General features: G+C 36.4%; 1 protein-coding gene across 1 annotated transcript in view; it reads left to right on the forward strand.

The window, feature by feature from the left end:
- DLGAP2 (DLG associated protein 2) overlaps positions 1-22,332 on the forward strand; it is a 709,652-nt gene that overhangs the window by 464,202 nt on the left and 223,118 nt on the right. Inside the window, exon 7 of the mRNA XM_053710360.1 lies at positions 16,205-16,557. Within this exon, the coding sequence (XP_053566335.1) occupies positions 16,205-16,557 (353 nt within the window). The remainder of the gene's footprint in view (positions 1-16,204; positions 16,558-22,332) is intronic.

Below are 22,332 nucleotides of genomic sequence, written 5' to 3' on the forward strand. Positions count from 1 at the left end.
TCGGCGATGTTAGGGAGGGCAGATTAGGGGTTAATACTATTTATGATAGGGTTAGTGAGGCGGATTAGGGGTTAATACATTTATTATAGTAGCGCTCAGGTCCGCTCGGCAGATTAGGGGTTAATAAGTGTAGGCAGGTGTCGGCGACGTTGAGGGGGGCAGATTAGGGGTTAATAAATATAATATAGGGGTCGGCGATGTTAGGGCAGCAGATTAGGGGTACATAGGGATAACGTAGGTGGCGGCGATTTGCGGTCGGAAGATTAGGGGTTAATTATTTTAAGTAGCTGGCGGCGACGTTGTGGGGGGCAAGTTAGGGGTTAATAAATGTAATACAGGGGTCGGCGGGGTTAGGGGCAGCAGATTAGGGGTACATAAGTATAACGTAGGTGGCGGTCGGCAGATTAGGGGTTAAAAATTTTAATCGAGTGGCGGCGGTGTGGGGGGACCTCGGTTTAGGGGTACATAGGTAGTTTATGGGTGTTAGTGTACTTTAGGGTACAGTAGTTAAGAGCTTTATAAACCGGCGTTAGCCAGAAAGCTCTTAACTCCTGCTATTTTCAGGCGGCTGGAATCTTGTCGTTAGAGCTCTAACGCTCACTTCAGAAACGACTCTAAATACCAGCGTTAGAAAGATCCCATTGAAAATATAGGCTACGCAAATGGCGTAGGGGGATCTGCGGTATGGAAAAGTCGCGGCTGAAAAGTGAGCGTTAGACCCTTTAATCACTGACTCCAAATACCAGCGGGCGGCCAAAACCAGCGTTAGGAGCCTCTAACGCTGGTTTTGACGGCTACCGCCGAACTCCAAATCTAGGCCTTAGGCTTTAAATTAGCATGTTAAGCATTTACTTGGGTGGGTTTACATATGAAAAATTATAACAAAGTAATGTATTGTAGCAGGGATCTGAGTGCAGCTTTTCACTGTAAACTGTTTTCCCTTGATAGCTGTTTGTATAGAATTCATCCTTTTTTAAGACAGTTGAAGAGGCTGCAAGGACACTTGTAAGCTTGCGCAGTCTTCCAAAAAACACTGCTTGAAATAAGAAACGAAGCCATTGAAAAGACATTTTTGAAACATCAGCAAGTACTTTATCTAAGTGCTTTTGGAAATTCACTTTTAGCACAAGGTGAATAAAACGGAAGTTTATGTAGGCCAAGTGGTCTTTTGTGTATGTCAAACATAGTTCTATGTTTTTGAAGTTCCATAAAACTTTATTCATAATTGTATTCTTTCAATTACATTCACCAAAGTGAGAGGCACATACTTAGGTCAGAACTTATGCCATTCTACTGTGCATATTCAGTAAAATAAGTTTACAAAAGATGTTTCTTTTATTAGAGAGAAAATTCTTATCATAGATTATAGTTCACTTAGCAACACAAACTATTAAAGGATCTTTATTACCTGAAACTCAAATAGTAAAATAATGAAATGAAAAACAAAATAAATCATTTTGATAAATCAAGGACCACAATCCATTTAAAAAAAAAAAAAAAAACTTCTGGATTGCACACTCACGTTGTTTGTTACATTTTTTTTTAATAAACACCTAGTGCACCCTATATTTTCCATGGCTAGGGAATATAGCATGCTTGTTGCATTTATATTGCATGTTGTCAGAAAAGTTTAGCACTTGCATGTAATCCTAAATATAACACTATCTTATTCTTATTAAACACTTTTGAAATTCTGGTATTAACTTTTATTGCTTGGTACATGAAAAGCTTCACTACCTGAATTTGCGCTGTGTCAGCTTTATCAGACATGAATCATTTTAGTGTTACCCCTTATACAAATCTATTGCCTGAGGGAAATTATGCACCCACACTATGTGACATGAATACTGTACTATATACTGTATATATTTACCATACACTTGTAATCCGGAAGCAAAAATGCAAGCAGTGTGCATTGCCCACTTGTGATGTTAGCGTTTTTATTTTTGTGCTCCACTTGAAATGAGATCTAAGCCTTTTCTAGCTGCTTATAAGAACCATGCATTCAGTACTAATTTATGTTTTGCATAGACCTTCAAGCCACAGTTTTAACTAAATAGGCACACATACAGGCTGGTTTAGTTTGATGAAAATATGTTCAAAAGTTATAAGCATTTTAAAATAATTCTTTGTTTTTAAAAAAATGCCCACTTGAACTTAAACTGTCCAAATAAAATGTATCCAATAAAAATTGGAAGACTGCTAGCACATTATGGGCCAAATTATGAGTGGAGCATGAGTGATAAGAGGTTTATTGCAGGTGTTTGCACTCTTCGGCTTTACCACTCATATTACAAGTTGAAACTAAATGCGATCACTTTAGCACAATCGTGATTTACTCTAGAATGATTTACTCTAACTGTTTTGCAAAGCAAATTGCACAAAACACATCAAAAATACATTACAAAGTACAGTTATAAGGGCTTAAAGATGTGAGACCTCAGGTGTTAGAAAAAAAAGGCATGCAAAGGACTTTAACATAGAGATACATACATATACATGTCTAAAGATGTATATACTATATATATATATATATATATATATATATACATGTCTATATGTGTGTACATATGTATTTATATATGTATATATGTATTTACAGTATAGACATATATATATATATATATATATATATATATATATACACATAAATACATATGTACGTATATATACAGTCGTATGCAAAAGTTTAGGCACCCCTGACAATTTCCATGATTTTCATGTATAAATAATTGGGTGTTTGGATCAGCAATTTAATTTTGATCTATCAAATTACTGAAGGACACAGTAATATTTCAGTAGTGAAATGAGGTTTATTGGATTAACAGAAAATGTGCAATATGCATCAAAACGAAATTAGACAGGTGCATAAATTTAGGCACCCTTGTCATTTTGTTGATTTGAATACCTGTAACTACCTAGCACTAATTAATTGGAACACACAATTGGTTTGGTGAGCCCATAAAGCCTTGAACTTAATAGACAGGTGCATCCAATCATGAGAAAAAAGGTATTTAAGGTGGCCAATTGCAAGTTTTTGTTCTCTTTGACTCTCCTCTGAAGAGTGGCAACATGGGGGCCTCAAAACAACTCTCAAATGACCTGAAAACAAAGATTGTTCAACATTATGGTTTAGGGGAAGGCTACAAAAAGTTATCACAGAGATTTAAGCTGTAAATATTTCAAATTTCAATGTTCTTTACACAGGAAAATATGTTCTAAGTATTTCAAAATATGTATTTCTATATTTATCTGTATATACTGTATCTATACCTAGATATAATCATGTATATGCATAGGTATTAGTATATATTGTACCAAAATACCATCAGAAATATGTATTTATGAATAAATAGAACATATTCTTCTATGGAAGAACATTGGAATGTGAAATATTCATATTTTCATTTTGGGTTAGAGCACATGAAAATATGCGATTTGGTTTGTTTGTGAGTTGGTTGTTTCTTTTCCACTTTTTTTGCTCCATTGACTTCTATGGGGAAATACGTGAACGTGCATGCAAGGTTCCGCTTTTTTTACTTGCCGGGTTAGCGTGAGAGCGAAAACAGTTTACTTTCAATTTATAATACAAGCACAACCCAATGAGCACAAAAACCTTACTTCTTGAGCAGGAGCGTTAAATAACACTCCACTGGTAATCGGGCCCTATGTGTGTAACCACTTTACATAGGTTTAAAGGACCATTAAATACAGCAGGGTTACATAATGAAAAGTCCATATTAATGAAATAGAACTTTTTTTCTGACAATTTTAAAAATGTACTTCAATTTGCGGCCCCCTGTATGATATGACAGCCATCAGCCAATCACAGACTCATATATGTATACACTGTAGATATCTGCATATGATTATGCAGAAAGTATGTATAGAAAAAGATTGTGCATAGTTTGATAATGGATATATGTTCTATCTGAATCATGAAAATTTAATTTTGACTTTAGTGTCCCTTTATAATACATAGGCCTAGATTTGGAGTTCGGCGGTAGCCGTCAAAACCAGCGTTAGAGGCTCCTAACGCTGGTTTTGGCCGCCCGCTGGTATTTGGAGTCAGTGATTAAAGGGTCTAACGCTCACTTTTCAGCCGCGACTTTTCCATACCGCAGATCCCCCTACGCCATTTGCGTATCCTATCTTTTCAATGGGATCTTTCTAACGCCGGTATTTAGAGTCGTTTCTGAAGTGAGCGTTAGAGCTCTAACGACAAAACTCCAGCCGCCTGAAAATAGCAGGAGTTAAGAGCTTTCTGGCTAACGCCGGTTCATAAAGCTCTTAACTACTGTACCCTAAAGTATACTAACACCCATCAACTACCTATGTACCCCTAAACCGAGCTCCCCCCACATCGCCGCCACTCGATTAAAATTTTTAACCCCTAATCTGCCGACCGCCACCTACGTTATACTTATGTACCCCTAATCTGCTGCCCCTAACCCCGCCGACCCCTGTATTACATTTATTAACCCCTAACCTGCCCCCCACAACGTCGCCGCCAGCTACTTAAAATAATTAACCCCTAATCTTCCGACCGCAAAGCGCCGCCACCTACGTTATACTTATGTACCCCTAATCTGCTACCCCTAACACCGCCGACCCCTATATTATATTTATTAACCCCTAATCTGCCCCCCTCAACGTCGCCGACACCTGCCTACACTTATTAACCCCTAATCTGCCGAGCGGACCGCACCGCTACTATAATAAAGTTATTAACCCCTAACCCGCCTCACTAACCCTATCATAAATAGTATTAACCCCCTAATCTGCCCTCCCTAACATCGCCGACACCTAACTTCAATTATAAACCCCTAATCTGACGACCGGAGCTCACCGCTATTCTAATAAATGTATTAACCCCTAAAGCTAAGTCTAACCATAAACCTAACACCCCCCTAAGTTAAATATAATTTACATCTAACGAAATTAATTAACTCTTATTAAATAAATTATTCCTATTTAAAGCTAAATACTTACCTGTAAAATAAATCCTAATATAGCTACAATATAAATTATAATTATATTATAGCTATTTTAGGATTAATATTTATTTTACAGGCAACATGGTATTTATTTTAACCAGGTACAATAGCTATTAAATAGTTAAGAACTATTTAATAGCTACCTAGTTAAAATAATAACAAATTTACCTGTAAAATAAATCCTAACCTAAGATATAATTAAACTTAACACTACCCTATCAATAAAATAATTAAATAAACTACCTACAATTACCTATCGGAATTAAGGTAGGAATTTTCTGATTGGCTGATGGAATCAGCCAATCAGAATCAAGTTCAATCCGATTGGCTGATCCAATCAGCCAATCAGATTGAGCTCGCATTCTATTGGCTGTTCCGATCAGCCAATAGAATGCAAGCTCAATCTGATTGGCTGATTGGATCAGCCAATCGGATTGAACTTGATTCTGATTGGCTGATTCCATCAGCCAATCAGAAAATTCCTACCTTAATTCCGATTGGCTGATAGAATCCTATCAGCCAATCGGAATTCGAGGGACGCCATCTTGGATGACGTCCCTTAAAGGAACAGTCATTCGTCGTTCAGTCGTCGGGCCGGATGGATGTTCCGCGCTGGAGGTCTTCAGGATCCTGCCGCTTCGCTCCGGATGGAAGACCATAGAAGATGCCGCCTGGATGATGACTTCAATCGGATGGAAGATCCTCTTCTGCCCCGCTTGGATGAAGACTTTGACCGGATCATGGACCTCTTCAGCCCCCCGCTTGGGCTTGGATCAGGACATCGGAGGAGCTCTTCAGGACGGATCGGTGAACCTGGTATGGTGAAGATAAGGTAGGAAGATCTTCAGGGGCTTAGTGTTAGGTTTATTTAAGGGGGGTTTGGGTTAGATTAGGGGTATGTGGGTGGTGGGTTGTAATGTTGGGGGGCTTGGGTATTGTATTTTTTCTTTTACAGGCAAAAGAGCTGAAATTCTTGGGGCATGCCCCGCAAAGGGCCCTGTTCAGGGCTGGTAAGGTAAAAGAGCTTGTAACTTTTTTAATTTAGAATAGGGTAGGGAATTTTTTATTTTGGGGGGCTTTGTTATTTTATTAGGGGGCTTAGAGTAGGTGTAATTAGTTTAAAATTGTTGTAATATTTTTCTTATGTTTGTAAATATTTTTTTATTTTTTGTAACTTAGTTCTTTTTTATTTTTTGTACTTTAGCTAGTTTATTTAATTGTATTTATTTGTAGGAATTGTGTTTAATTAATTTATTGATAGTGTAATGTTAGGTTAATTGTAGGTAATTGTAGGTAGTTTATTTAATTATTTTATTGATAGGGTAGTGTTAGGTTTAATTATATCTTAGGTTAGGATTTATTTTACAGGTAAATTTGTTATTATTTTAACTAGGTAACTATTAAATAGTTCTTAACTATTTAATAGCTATTGTACATGGTTAAAATAATTACAAAGTTACCTGTAAAATAAATATAAATCCTAAAATAGCTACAATGTAATTATAATTTATATTGTAGCTATATTAGGATTTATTTTACAGGTAAGTATTTAGCTTTAAATAGGAATCATTTATTTAATAAGAGTTAATTTATTTCGTTAGATGTAAATTATATTTAAGTTAGGGGGGGTGTTAGTGTTAGGGTTAGACTTAGCTTTAGGGGTTAATCAATTTATTAGAATAGCGGTGAGCTCCGCTCGGCAGATTAGGGGTTAATAATTGAAGTTAGGTGTCGGCGATGTTAGGGAGGGCAGATTAGGGGTTAATACTATTTATGATAGGGTTAGTGAGGCGGATTAGGGGTTAATACATTTATTATAGTAGCGCTCAGGTCCGCTCGGCAGATTAGGGGTTAATAAGTGTAGGCAGGTGTCGGCGACGTTGAGGGGGCAGATTAGGGGTTAATAAATATAATATAGGGGTCGGCGATGTTAGGGCAGCAGATTAGGGGTACATAGGGATAACGTAGGTTGCGGCGGTTTACGGAGCGGCAGATTAGGGGTTAAAAAAAATATGCAGGGGTCAGCGATAGCGGGGGCGGCAGATTAGGGGTTAATAAGTGTAAGGTTAGGGGTGTTTAGACTCGGGGTACATGTTAGAGTGTTAGGTGCAGACGTAGGAAGTGTTTCCCCATAGGAAACAATGGGGCTGCGTTAGGAGCTGAACGCTGCTTTTTTGCAGGTGTTAGGTTTTTTTTCAGCTCAAACAGTCCCATTGTTTCCTATGGGGGAATCGTGCACGAGCACGTTTTTGAGGCTGGCCGCGTCCGTAAGCAACTCTGGTATCGAGAGTTGCATTTGCGGTAAAAATGCTCTACGCTCCTTTTTTGGAGCCTAACGCAGCATTTGTTTGAACTCTCGATACCAGAGTTAATTTTATGGTGCGGCCAGAAAAAAGCCAGCGGAGCGTTAACAGCCCTTTTACCGCCAAACTCCAAATCTAGGCCATAGTTATTTGCAAGCAATCGTGCAATAATAGAATGCTGTAACAAATAAGAGCATTTCTTTTTTGCACTTTAATGTTACTTTAATTAATTAATTAATTAATTATTTGAAAGATGATATGTTAAATGAGAAATACATTTGTAAAACAATAGTAAATGCAGAAATTATTTTGGGCAATGTTGACACCACTGTATTTTCTCTCATTGATTTACTTTGTTTAGTTTTGACATGGGTAGTAACCACTTATTTCTTTGGAAAATGGAAAAGCCTATAACAGGAGGGTTGATTATTAAATCCGGAGAGCAACTGCCCTCTGGTGTGGTTCTTTGCCCTCATATAAACCCACTTTACAGGTTGGGATAGACCTCTAGATTACATCTTGTAACACTCCAGCCTCTCTCTGAAATCCACATCATGAGCAATGACAATACCTCATCTTCCCAAGACACTAGTTCAAATGATGACTTAATCACTTCCACTGAAAGGAACTTTGTTTTTAATTGAACTAGCCTCATAAGAGGGTGCAGGACCCATGTGATGCTAATGCAATACATTACAATACACTATTTATTGCTAGAGTGTTGATAATGCCAAGGTAAACTTAGATGATAAATCATTCTGTTAATTATTTCATTACAGTTTTAAAATGGTTACATAAATTGTCTCACAAAACAGCACCTCCATTAAAAGAAAATGAGAAGATCTTTATTAGTATACAATAGAACATTAAACCAAGATACATGAACATTTAAAGAGACATTAAACACATATGATAAATTGTATATATAAAAAAACTTTACAATATACTTTAATTATTTATTTGGTCCTCTTTTCCTGTAATTCCATTCTGTAATTGTGAGCTTTTCAGTTCCTGTTAGAAATGGAAGTGCAGAACACTGTTATATTCCACACAGCCATTAGCTGCACACTCTAGTGACCTATTTATAACTGTCCCTGATTGGCCACAGCAGAGAAGGTAACCTAAGTTACAACATGGCAGCTCCCATTGTTTTATAGACATTAAAACTTTACACTTATTTCATCACTATTTAAAGTACTAATGAAACTTTACAAATACATCTACATGTTATTCTCAGACTAATCTTTTCTTTGAATGTATCATGTCATCTAGCATTTATTTAGGGCTATATTACAAGTGGAGCAGTATTTTGAGTTTTCGCTATAGTGAAAACTCTGCTAGGATTTTCATTTTTGCACTAGTAGGATTGAGCTGGTATTACAAGTTGAAAGTAAACTGTTTTTTCTCCAACCAGACTTGCACAAAAAGTAGAAATTCAAAAATTGTGATCATGTTCACGCATTTCCCCATAGAAGGCAATGGAGAAAAAAAGTTGAAAAAAACACCCACTCTCTCGCGCAGACACCATCACATATTCTTAATAGCGCTAAACCGACATGAAAATATGAATATTTAATTTTCCATTGTTCTTTACGTAACAGAATATATTTTATTTATTCATAAATTCATAATTCATAATTTTTAAAAAAAACCAAATATACCTTTATACATATATATATATATATATATATATATACATATATATATATATATATAACTCCAATACAAATAACAGCACTCTCAGGTCTTTCATTCAAGTGAGAACAGCAAAAGTCTCTTTTTTATTGAAACGTTTTCGAGGAGCTTGTCCCCGTCATCAGCATCTGATGACGGGGACAAGCTCCTCGAAAACGTTTCAATAAAAAAGAGACTTTTGCTGTTCTCACTTGAATGAAAGACCTGAGAGTGCTGTTATTTGTATTGGAGTTATTTAAAGCATCACTGCACCCAGGCAGACGACCTTTGGAGGGTATATCCTGTGATTTAAGGACGGTATTATATATATATATATATCTCAAAAGTCCTGGTCACCAAGCACTCACGTTCCTTGCTAGTGCCTAGGTGCAGTGCATATATATACAATATAAGCAAAAGAGAGAGACCGCACTCATAGGACTTAATATCACCACCTCAATGGTATTTAATATACAGTAATGTTTCGGGGTTTCCCATGTTTGACAAAGGGGGAAAACCTGAAACGTTACTGTATATTAAATACCATTGAGGTGGTTATATTAAGTCATATGAGTGCGGTCTCTCTCTTTTGCTTATATTATATATATATATATATATATATATATATATATATATATATATATAAATAATATGTAGGTGTATATATATATATATACTGTTATGCATTAGATCTTTTTACTCACCCTTCCCATTTGCCCCATTTCCCCCTTTCCCCCCTCCTACCCCTCTCTACCCCTATCCTCTCCCCCCCCCCTTACACTATTTTTATCTTTATCTCTCCCCATATCTTATTAACTATGTAACAGCTCTCCTCTTTAGGTTCAAAATGTTATTCCCCACATGTGTTCCCATATCCACCTATAGTCTTATCTTGGTTCGTATTTATACTATTGTTTTACTATGTGAATTTTTTTGTATTCTAATTCATTTTATTGAATTTTTGGGTATTCTAAGTCATTTTATTTTTCTAATTTCTAAAATTCATCTCATCTTTTATTTAACCTTTAACTTCGTTTCACTTCTCATTATGTATGAATTACACATACTCCCTGTATGACGCCTTTTTTTGTTTTTTTACTTTTCATTACAGCCTTTGTGATATTGACCATAGATCATATTTAGCTGTATATGGCACGGCATACAACCAAGTTTTACTTGATATTTATTCATGTACTTACCCCTTAAGACCTTATGAAACGCTTCCTTACATAATAATTTGGGCTAGGTACAAATTGTCACCTTCTGTATTCTTTGTTACACAATGCCTGTCATAGTGGTCTATTACTTACCATTACGGATCACTCTGCTCTTTATTACACTGTGTCATACTATCTCTTAGCGCCCCTGACACTATTTTCAAACCTTACGTCTGGTGCGCTTTCCCCTATATTTTAGGCTCCATTCAAGTATTACCTTGTTACTGCTAAGTGAACAATACAATTTTTTTTGTATTTGCATTTGTATATTTAATCCGTTTTTGTTTATATGTAAGTCATGTATCTTAATCTTAGCACCTGATTGACACACTTGCGTCACAATTTCTTTTCACTTCACCTTTAGTCTCATTGGACGATGAACTGTTTATTAGTGCCCACTTAGTGAACACCTGTAGATCTCTGATGAAGCGCATCTGAGCATGCGTGAAACGCTTCAGATCTTATGCACCTGCCTTGTACACTGAAAAATGCTTCACCTACAGCTGCTTAAATAAACCACGTTTGGTTACTGAATCTTTAAGTCCTCATCCTTTTTCTTGTCATACATTTATGGCAGAGCTTGCCTAGAGGACCTGAATCCTGCACAGAGCACCTAGCTCCATTCCCAGCAGTAGCGTTTTTTGGATGCATTCCCCTGCCACATGTGAGTACCTATCCTCACCTGCCGTGCTCCTATGATTTCACAAACAGGAAGAGCCCAGACGCGGCACCTGCCAGAACTTTTTTCACTTGGCACAGCGGCTACGGAGCCGACAACGACAGACGATTTTCCCTCTCACCGGAAAGGTACCCTATGACTTCACAACAGTGTTTTGAACATTACTACGTTAGACTAACTTTGCACCACGATTAGTGCAGCGCTTTTACTGCTGGGACATACACTAATTTGATTGGACTGTGTTAATCTCCCTTTTTTTTTACATTTGTGTATGCTCAATTACCAGTCCTATCCTGCATACTATTAATATTGTTCAAGCTTATCATAGCAGATTTGCATGAGCCTGTACTAATAGTTCCCACAGGGGTAATAAATGATGATAAATGCATACTCATTCTCGCCACAGCACTACAAGGCGGTAACCCCTCACCTACAGAACCGAATGAGGATAATCTACCCACCATGTTCTCAGGATTATAAAAACTCAGATATAAAGAGACCAACTTCCTTGAACTATACATCAAAGAGGGAAAAGTACCCCAAGGTCTCCAGATGAAAATATGTCCCTCTTTTGCACAGCACAAACCAGAGTTTATGGAAGAGTGGAACAACACCTTAACTACATGCTCCACAACACTAATGAAGCAACTCCTGAGACACAAAAAACAAGAAAGAGATGAGATTTTAGTGGATATTAATGGCATCATGGAATCAATCAGGCCATTTGAGACCACCAGCCAATATAAAGATTACATCTTACAACTGGAAGAAACTATCAACAAATTGGACATGGACTTATCCAGTAGAAAAGTGTTCAAATACAATTGAGACTTTAAAGACTATGACTTAAACATTGTTTACTCTTAGCAACAACATATACCTACTATGGGCATTAGACAAAAAATTTAGTTAAATCTAAGAGTTACCGATGTTGTAACCACAACAATTAGAAGGTCTCATTTTCTAGCATGGACATGGATGCTGGTGATTCTGAATCTATGATGTCCACTTCCACACACATCTCGGGGTCCCCAGCATCTGAGTCCAATGCCACAAATGTAGTACCTGAAATAGGAGCTACTGCTCCAGCCAGACCGACATTACCACTTTGGTAAAAACACCACAACAGACCAGTACTCCTAAAGTTGTTAGCCAAGCACACAGATACCCCAGCAGGGCTACCTCAAAAACCAAAAAGAAATAGACAGCGTAAACAACCTTTCTGACACTACTTTAACTTCTGCACAAATTTCTATACTTAACAAAGGTCTCACTTTAGCACCTAGCACAATCTTTGACGTCTTCACTACTATGATAGACGTCAACCGATTAGTACGTAAGTTCACTTTAAGAAAACACTAATCTGGTTTAATACATGACACTCCTCTTTCCCTCCTAACTTGACCACACCAGTCAACACTAACAATATAGGTTTACTATTCAAAGACCTATGTGACCTTAATTCCCTGATTTCACTACAGGACACAGCTGTATGTCCTAATACTCCCAATCATGGGTTTTCACACAAAGATTGTTCTTACTTTTACCCTATCTAAGCTAGAAGTACTAGCATTGAAATGTACCAAGAAGCAGTACAGAGGTATATCTTATTATTAAATGACACTGTGTCACAATCACATCATAGCGTAAAGCACAATATTTCACATACAGAAAGGCTGGCTCTAAAACAACTAGAAGATAATCAGGACATTGTGTTCACCCAGGCGGACAAAGGGGGGGGGGGGGGCAGTGGTAGTATTAAATACCTCTGATTACATGAATGAAGCCACCTCCCAGCTGAGTGACCAAAACGTCTATACAAGACTTGGCTTTCATCCTACATATTCATATAGGAGAGAACTGTTGTCTTTCTTGGACACGGCACTGGAGGAGGGACATCTCACTAAGGAAGTGACCAACTATCTTTTAATAGATGATCCTCTCATACCCACCTTCAGAGTTGTGCCCAAGATCTACAAAAACCCTCCCGAACCCACCTGGCAGGCCAATAGTGGCAAGCATGGGGTCTCTCTGTGAGAGATTGGGTGCCTGTCTGGATTCAGTCCTCCAACCGATAGTCGTGTCCCTTCCGGGCTACATAAGAGACAGTGCCCATCTCCTACAACAATTAGAAAATGTCAGTTGGCACCCCGATTTCCAATGGCTCACCATAGATGTAACTGCCCTCTACTCCAGCATTCCACATCAGAAGGGTTTTGAGGCAATGAGCCACATGATCAGGAGATAACCGTCCAATTCTGACAAATATATTGACTTTCTGGTTTCCACAGCCAGATTTTTACTTACATACAACTACTTTGTCTTTGGAGGGGATTTCTAACTGCAAAGATGCAGGGCAGCTATGGGGGCTAAATTTGCCTGGCATATGCCAATCTATACATGGGCTGGTTAGAACATAATACCATCTTTGCAGACGATTTCCCCTTCAGGGACAAAGTGGTTGTTTATGGTCAGTTTATAGACGACCTGTTCATCATTTGGAACTCTGGAGGATCTCAAAATGTGAAACCTTTCATAGACATGCTGAATGAGAATGACCTTAATTTGATATTTACTTATAATGCTGAACATTGCACAATCTATTTTTTAGACATTTAACTTTCAATAGACAAAGATAATAAAATAATTTCCACAATTTATAGAAAATTCCTGGCACAGAATACGATCTTAAGAGCCGATTCCTGTCATGTCAAACATATCACTAGAGGCTTAACAAAAGGCCAGTTTATTAGAGCACGCAGAAAATGTTCTAATTTGATGGAATTATAGAACCCATGCCAACATTATTACTTCACGTTTACAAGAGAGAGGATATAACAAGAGAACATTTACAAGAATAGCTAATGAAGTTACCAAAATAGACACTCTTTACTCTCAGGCACTCATAATAAAAACAAAAAACTCATTGAGTCAACATCCACAGATAGTAAAGTATTTTCTACCCAATACAGTAGACAGTTCCACAACATCTGTGATATAGTACTTAAATATCTCCCCATTCTTCAGAGTGACAATAATTTGAACACTATATCTAAAAACCACATCAAATGTGTAGCAAAAAAAAGCCCCCACAGTGGGAGATAAAGTTAGAAAACATTTTTATAACAAACCTGCTCAACCTTCCAACTGGCTTACAGCTGTGAAAGGTTTCTTCAGATGTGGACACACTTGTAAAACCAATCACTTTAACTCCTCTAAAACAGGAAAACTTTTTACATTAATGTAGAATTGACTGTACTAGTGATCACATGCCAGCAGTGCTCCCTTCAATACACTAGTTTTATCTTTATCTCTCCCCATATATTATTAACTATGTAACAACTTTAGGTTCAAAATGTTATTCCCTACATGTGTTCCCCATATCCACCTATATTTTTATCTTGGTTCGTATTTATACTACAGTATTGTTTTACTATGTGAATTTTTTTGTATTCTAATTCATTTTATTTTTCCAATTTCTAAGATACATCTCATATTTTATTTACCCTTTTACTTCGTTTCACTTCTCATTATGTATGTATTACACATACTCCCTGTATGACACCTTTTTTTGTTTCTTACTTTTCATTACAGCTTTTGTGATATTGACCATATATCATATTTAGTTTTACTTGATATTTATTCATGTACTTACCCCTTAAGACCTTTTGAAACCCTTCCTTACATAATAATTTGGGCTAGGTACAAATTGTCACCTTCTGTACTCTTTGTTACACAATGCCTGTCATAGTGGTCTATTACTTACCATTACGGATCACTCTGCTCTTTATTACACTGTGTCATACTAGGCTCCATTCAGGTATTACCTTGTTACTGTTATGTGAACAATATAATTTTTTTGTATTTGTATTTGTAATCAGTTTTTGTTTATATGTAAGCCATATATCTTACTCTTAGCACCTGATTGACACACTTGCGTCACAATTTCTTTTCACTTCAACTTTATTCTCATTGCACGATGAACTGTTTATTAGTGCCCACTTAGTGAATACTTGTAGATCTCTGATGAAGCGCATCCGAGCATGCGCGAAACGCGTCAGATCTTATGCACCTGCCTTGTACACTGAATAGTGCTTCACCTACAGCTGCTTGAATAAACCACGTTTGGTTACTGATTCTTTGAGTCCTCATCCTTTTTCTTCTCATATTCAGATATATATGTATATATATATATATATATATATATATATAGAGAGAGAGAGAGAGAGAGAGAGAGAGAGAGAGAGAGAGAGAGAGAGAGAGAGAGAAATATCTATTTATAAATCCATATTCTGCTGTGTACAGAACATTGGAATGTAAAATATTTACAGTAAATACATAGTTTAAACCTTTATTAAATATGAATATTGCATGAATGTGCTTTTACTTGTTTTCATCTACTTTACAGCAAAATACTCTAATGCACATATATATATATATATATATATATATATATTTCTATATATTTGTACATATATATTTATGTGTATATATATGTATATATGTCTGTAAATACATATAACTACATTAATATATATGTACACATAGATAGAAATCTATATATACATACAAATCCATCTTTAGACATATGTATGTATCTCAGTGTTAAAGCCCTTTGCTTTTTTTCTCTAACACCTGATATGTCATATCTTTGAACCCTTATAACTTTTGTGTGCAATATTTTTTTGCAATAATTTTTATTAGACAGTGTTAATGAGGGTAACTATACTTTGTAATGTATTTTAGATCAGTTTTGTGCAACTTTTTTAATTTCGCAAAACAGTTAACCACAGCTCTGAAATTGTGGTAAGGATTCTAGCGTAAATCAAGATTGTACCAATGAAATCATGATAATATTAGTGCAATTTAAACAGCAAAAACCCTAGCGCAATTGTTTGTGCACCACTTTTAATCTAGCCCTTATTGTTTAATGTCCGTTTAATTCATATTGAGTGCTAGTATTGTTTCTTAAGAATATTCACACACATATACGTATATAAACCTGAAATCATGTCTATTTATGCAGTAGAACCTGCTAAAAGTTATTTATTCTGGAAGACTTTATTATATTTCCCTGTAATTTATGCCAGTTTACATAATGACAAAGAAATAGATTCTATGTAATTTAATGCTTGTTGGATATTTTATAAATATCTTTTTTCTTCCTACTTATATCTAACATTTATGTTAATTCTCATTATTAAAGCCATGTTTGATTTATCCCTTCTAAAACTTATACCACAATTATTTTTGTGATTTATTTATTTTGAAGTTGGCTCTAAATTAGAAGCATTATGTCCTAAAATAATGAACATTTCTTCATCTCCTGTACAGCTGTTTCATACTCAAACTACAAAAAAACACCACCTCCAGTTCCACCTCGCACCACCTCCAAGCCACTGATCTCGGTGACAGCACAGAGCAGCACAGAGTCTACCCAAGATGCCTATCATGACAGAAGGACTCAAAGGATATCCCCTTGGCCTCATGAAGGCCGGGGGTTATATAACTCTACAGACAGTCTGGATAGCAACAAGGCCATGAGCCTAGCCCTGGAGACTGCTGCAGCAAAACGCCATGCATCTGAGAGTAAGAGCATTTCTGTCCGGACCACCAGCGATAAGGCGGTTCTAACATCAAGATCAGATGAGTTTCTTAAGAAGAGACGTTCATCAATAGGCATTCAGGTAGCATTCAATTTACATTTACTGTATGGTGAAATACTTGCCTTGGTATTGAACATAATAGCTGAAATCTAATTGCAAGATTAAGATAAATATATCAGTAGATGTCTGGCATTCAAGCACATCTTCTTAAGTATTGATGATGGCTATTGAGTACTAAAGAATGGAAATCACTGAGTGATTCTGTTTTGAAAGCTGTGTAAGAAATTAGAAGCATTCTAATATTAATTGAAAATTGCATAATAGCCATAGTGGCATTAGGGAATTATCTTTGGCAAACATGCTTTACCTTCCAGTGCAGTGAATGAATAAATCATTTGGGACAGTACCTGTCATCACTATTTGATATGAAAATTAGCTTGAAGCAGCTGGAGAACAGCATTTTCATGTACATCTCCAGCTGGGTTTGTGTTTGCAGATAAATTGAAGGAAAATTCATATCATAACAAAATGATGACAAAGTCAATAAAAATTCAGAAGAAGATTAGAAATATAAATTGCAAATAGTTTATTACATCCAGAAGATTTTTTAAGACACCTTTATCCAAATAAATAATGATATGGTACAGTAACTGACAGCACCAATATACTTAGGTTCATTGTATACAAACTTTAATATCTTCTCACTTGGGAGAAATACGTTTTTTTCAGAAATCTCGTGATCTCACATCTAATCAAATTTCCCCATCATTGCTGGGGTACTTTCTTGGCTGTCATTGCACTATTCACCCTACTGGCTTACATTCTGTTTTTAAACATTTGAAAATCCAGTGCAGCCAATTAGAAACTATGTTGGGAAGTGTATAGATATTTCTTAAGTAGATATATTTTTGTGCATTAAAATAAACAGACATGTAACTGTGTTTACATGACCAGGGATATGTGGGTTGAAAAGTCAGGGAGAGTCAATTTAACCTGTGTCTAGGAGCATCAGTAGAGTAAATTCAGATAAAACTGATCTAGTCTTTAAGGCTACTGGTTTTAAATATGTTTTATAATCTCAAATGTGAGATATCTTAAAGGGGCACTGCACTCAAAAATGTTCTCTCATCTGTATAAAAGAGCAGCATTTAAACATGCTTACATATGCTTTGCCTTTAATATATGAAGTTAATGTTTAGTTACATTTAGACAAATATCAGTTGAACATTCCCTGGTAATGCTTATTGGTTCATAATAACTTTGTGCTCATGCTCATTGTGCATTAGTAGGAAGTACCCATCAACCAATGTTTACAGGAAGTTCTTCTGAGCCAGTGAGCATTGATGAAACAGGTCTATTGCCCAAGGATAATTTATAGGAAGCATATAACTGAAACAGCCATATTAGCTTAAATGTAAAAACTAACCTTTTTCATTAAGAATTATCAATGTGTTTAGATGTTGCTTTTTCATATATGGAGGGTAGGAAATGTGTGATTACTGTGTCATTTAAGATTATGATTAAACTAAAATGATGTTGTTATAACTATTGTGACTTGTGTTATTTACACACAAAAAGTTCTCAATTGCTTTTTACTACTTATGTGATGAATACTACTATATCCTATAACTAAATAACATATGTATGTTTATTAATATTCCCAGACTAAATTATACTACCATTATTTTTCTTTTGTTTGTACCCCTGTAAAGCAAAAATAGTTTTTTTCCCACTACTATGAAGGGAATTCAATTTCATGATCAAAACCCAGATAAGATAAGGGACTGTTGGACGGTCCAAGGGACTCATGATTTCATGTTGTGATAACTGTTTCCATGGACACAATCAGTGACATTTATAAAAGTGAGGATAGCTTTCAGCGTCTCTACAGTTTTCCATGGTTATCATTTAGAGCAGCTTTTGACAATCTTGTAAGTTGCCAGTACCCGAGGACTATAAAACGTAGAACTGTAAGCATGCCATGTCATATATATTTATATAAAAACTTTCATATCAGTAAGTATTTGTGGGAATTGTGCATGTTCCAGAACCAGATGAATTTCCTGGAAACACAAATGAAACAAATCAGATATATTGAGGCATATTTAATAAATGTCTTGCGGACCTGATCTGACAGTGCGGATCAGGTCCGCAAGACATCGCTGAATGCGGAGAGAAATACGCTTTCCGCATTTAACATTGCACTAGCAGCTCACAAGAGCTGCTGGTTCAACGCCGCCCCCTGCAGACTCGCGGCCAATGGGCCACCAGCAGAGGGTGTCAATCAACCCGATCGTACTCGATCGGGTTGGATTGTTGCGATTCCTGTCCGCCTGCTCAGGGCAGGCGGACAGGGTTATGGAGCAGTGGTCTTTGTGACCGCTGCTTCATAACTGCTGTTTCTGGCGAGTCTGAAGACTCGCCAGAAACACGGGCCGTCAAGCTCCTTTCGGAGCTTGATAGATAGGCCCCATTTTTCTGTTTTAAGGGATTTATTTTAATAATTATTTAATTGCTGATTGCACATGAAGTGCATCTTTAGGAATGTTAGAATGACATAGAATTATCAAAGAATCCATAAACAAACATCATGCATATATGTATATCACTTACCTATGCAAACTCAACTTATTTTCCTTTAGAAAAAAAGGATATTCCTTTTTGTTTTAAAATTAACTACTTTTAAAATTATGGAGAAGTGAAAAGTGAGATTAAAATCCTTCACTATGCAGAATCTAAACCTAAAAGCAGATTGAAGCAAAAAGGTGGGACATTGTGAACTTAATTTGCATATCTTACCCAGAACCCTTTGTTGCATTGGGAACAATGTATCCAGGGGTCTTCTGTGGGGGGAAAAGTATTTTGAATTGTCAAGATTTGTTAATGGGCTACACAATGAATTATTTTCTCATTATTAAAAAAAAATGTAATACACAATAGGAAAATACTGTTAATAAAAGCAGCATTTAAAAATGTTAAATATCTTTTTTTTGTATCTAAAAAAGTAAAGTAAAAACAGATGAAACTTAAATTTGAACTAATACATCAGTAGAAGATGTTTAAATATAAATACTGCATTGTCAGGTGAACTTCTTTTTAATGATCATTGATTGATTGTTTTTTTTGTACAAATTGTCATTGGCAGATATGTACCCCTAAAATGTATACCTGTAGAGAGTACATACCTGACACTGATGTATTAGGTTTATTTCACATTTCAAGGGACATTAAACAGTTTGAAATTGCTATATAAAATGTTTAGTTTTGTTTATTACAATATGCTTGCATTATTATTTTTGTTCCTTTAATTTAATTTAACTCTGAAAACTGTGTGCTTTCCAATTCCACTAAGATTATAAGTTTAAAGTAATGGGCGCCATAATGTTGAAACAAGGCGGGGAGTTATTTTGGATAGCTACATAGTCATTCTTTGCACAGATCAGTATTTGGACAAATTATTGCCTGTATTATATAAGTCCCTAATTGTCCTCAGCAAAAGAGAGAGGTAAGGGTAAACCTAAGTTTCAACAAGATGGCACCCATTACTTTATACAAGCTAAAACTTTATCCTTATTTATTTTATATTTAGACAAGCAACATAATTTAACCCCTTCACGATGGCCACATTACTGTAAATATCAGCTCTTGCAAGGGCTTCCAGGGCATTAGAAGTGCAGGTCTGGCACATAGAGGCAATACCTTGCTATTTCTGCATGGCTGACTGCCTGAGCATGGTCTTGCAGCTGTTGGCGAGACCAGCACTCCTACAGCCCCGGAAACCCTTGTGACGCCAGCAGGACACGGTACGGCGGCTGTCACAAAGGGGTTAAAAATTACATCTGTATAATATTTTCAGACTAATCTTTGCTTAAAGTAGATCATTATATCTACCATTTAGTTACTGTTTAATGTCCTATTTTATATCATGATACGGATGACAGCGCATTTTTAATTAAAATTTCTTTCAGTTCAGGAACTTAGTGGAAAATAATCTGAAAATTATATGCATTTACTTAAATAATTAAACTTATTATACATATTCTGTTTCAATTTTTAAACAGCTTGATTCATACTTTGAAGATTCTAAAACAACTTATTTTGCAAGACCACACTAGAGCTAGTGACCCATTAACGTTAGCGTGTGCGCAATATTTAAATATCATGCACACACTAACTTTCAATCAGTTGAAAGTGAACACGACCACATGAGCACAAACTAAATTTGAGCTTGTTGGGTTAGCATGACTCAAGTACTCACGTAAAAGGGTTAGGGCTAAATAAAAACGTTGCACCAAACACAACGTAAACAGTGCCCGATTGGCCCACTGGGATACCGGGACCTACCCTTAGTCAGAAAGGTCACGGAGTGAGCATCTGACATAAATCATTCACATAAATATTAAAATTTAAAAGGTTCAAAGGTAGATGGTATATGACAAGGTATTTAAATAGAAAGTGCTATAATGTATCTATACCTACACATACATATCTAAATATATATATAAATATATATACACACACACACAACCCCAATTCCAAAAAGTTAGGACAGTATGAAAAATGCAAAAAAATTCAACTCACTCTGTACTATATTGAAAACCCATCATTAATACATTATTTTATGTTTTACTTTGTGAAATACACACCCACGCCAAAAAAGTTGGGACAGGGGCAATTTAGGACTAATAGTGACAAGTTGAAATAAGAAGGTGATGTGAAACAAGTGAGGCAATCTTTTAATCATTGTATATATGGTAAGGAGCCTCCAAAAAAAGGCCTAGTCCTTCAAGAGCAAGCATGGGTTGAGGCTTGCCAATCTGCCAACAGATGTGTCAGTGAATAATCCAACACTTTGAGAACAACATTCCCCAAAGACAGATCGGTAGGATTTTGGGCATTTCACCTTCTGCAGTGCACAATATAATTAAATGATTCAAGGAATCTGGTCAAAACTCAGTGCGTAAATGGCAAGGCCGAAAACCACTTCTGAATGCATGTGATCTCCGATCTTTCGATCCCGAAACCGTCATGAGTCTGTAATGTAAATAAAATAAAAAATCCCACAGCACCACAGGTAATTTCAAATACAGTCTCTTACTTTATTCTTTTGTGTAAAATATTATGTAGTGTTTAGGCCCACTGGCCTTAATCATGCCATTGGATTTTTTGTTTTATGTATGTTATTGAGGGTTAACAGTATCCCCTGCCACCTTATTTCTCAAGAGTCTGTTGAATGAAGGAATAGTGCTGTGCCCAAATTGGATGATGAGTTTGTAATAGATATACTGACATGAGCTCGGGAATACTTTAGTGAACTTTTGTGAATCAACACCATTCACCCAGGCATTCACAGATGCAAGTTAAGGGTCTACTATGCAAAGCAGAAGCCATACATCAACACTATCCAGAAGCACCGCCAACTTCTCTGGGCTCTGTTTCATCTGAGATGGACAGTAGCACAGTGGAATCATGTTTTGTAGTCCAACGAGTCATTATTTCAAATAGTTTTTGGAAAAAAACAGCTGTTGTGTTCTCCAGGCCAAAGAGGAAAAGGATCATCCAAGCTCTTATCAGCATCAGGTCCAAAAGCCAGCGTCTGTCATGTTATGGGGGTGTGTCAGTACCTATGACATGGGTAACTTGCACATCTGTGAGGGTCCCATTAAAGCAGAAAGATACATTTTAGAGCAACATATGCTGCCATCCAGACGTCTTCTTTTGCAGGAACGTCCCTACATTTTCCAGCAGGACAACGCCAAACCACATTCTGCCTGGATTACAAGCGCATGGTTGCGTAAGCAGAGAGTGCAGGTGCTAGCATGGCCTGCCTGCAGTCCTGACCTGTCTCCTATTGAG

This window comes from Bombina bombina, chromosome 4 (assembly GCF_027579735.1).
Source record: "Bombina bombina isolate aBomBom1 chromosome 4, aBomBom1.pri, whole genome shotgun sequence".
NCBI lineage: Eukaryota > Metazoa > Chordata > Amphibia > Anura > Bombinatoridae > Bombina > Bombina bombina.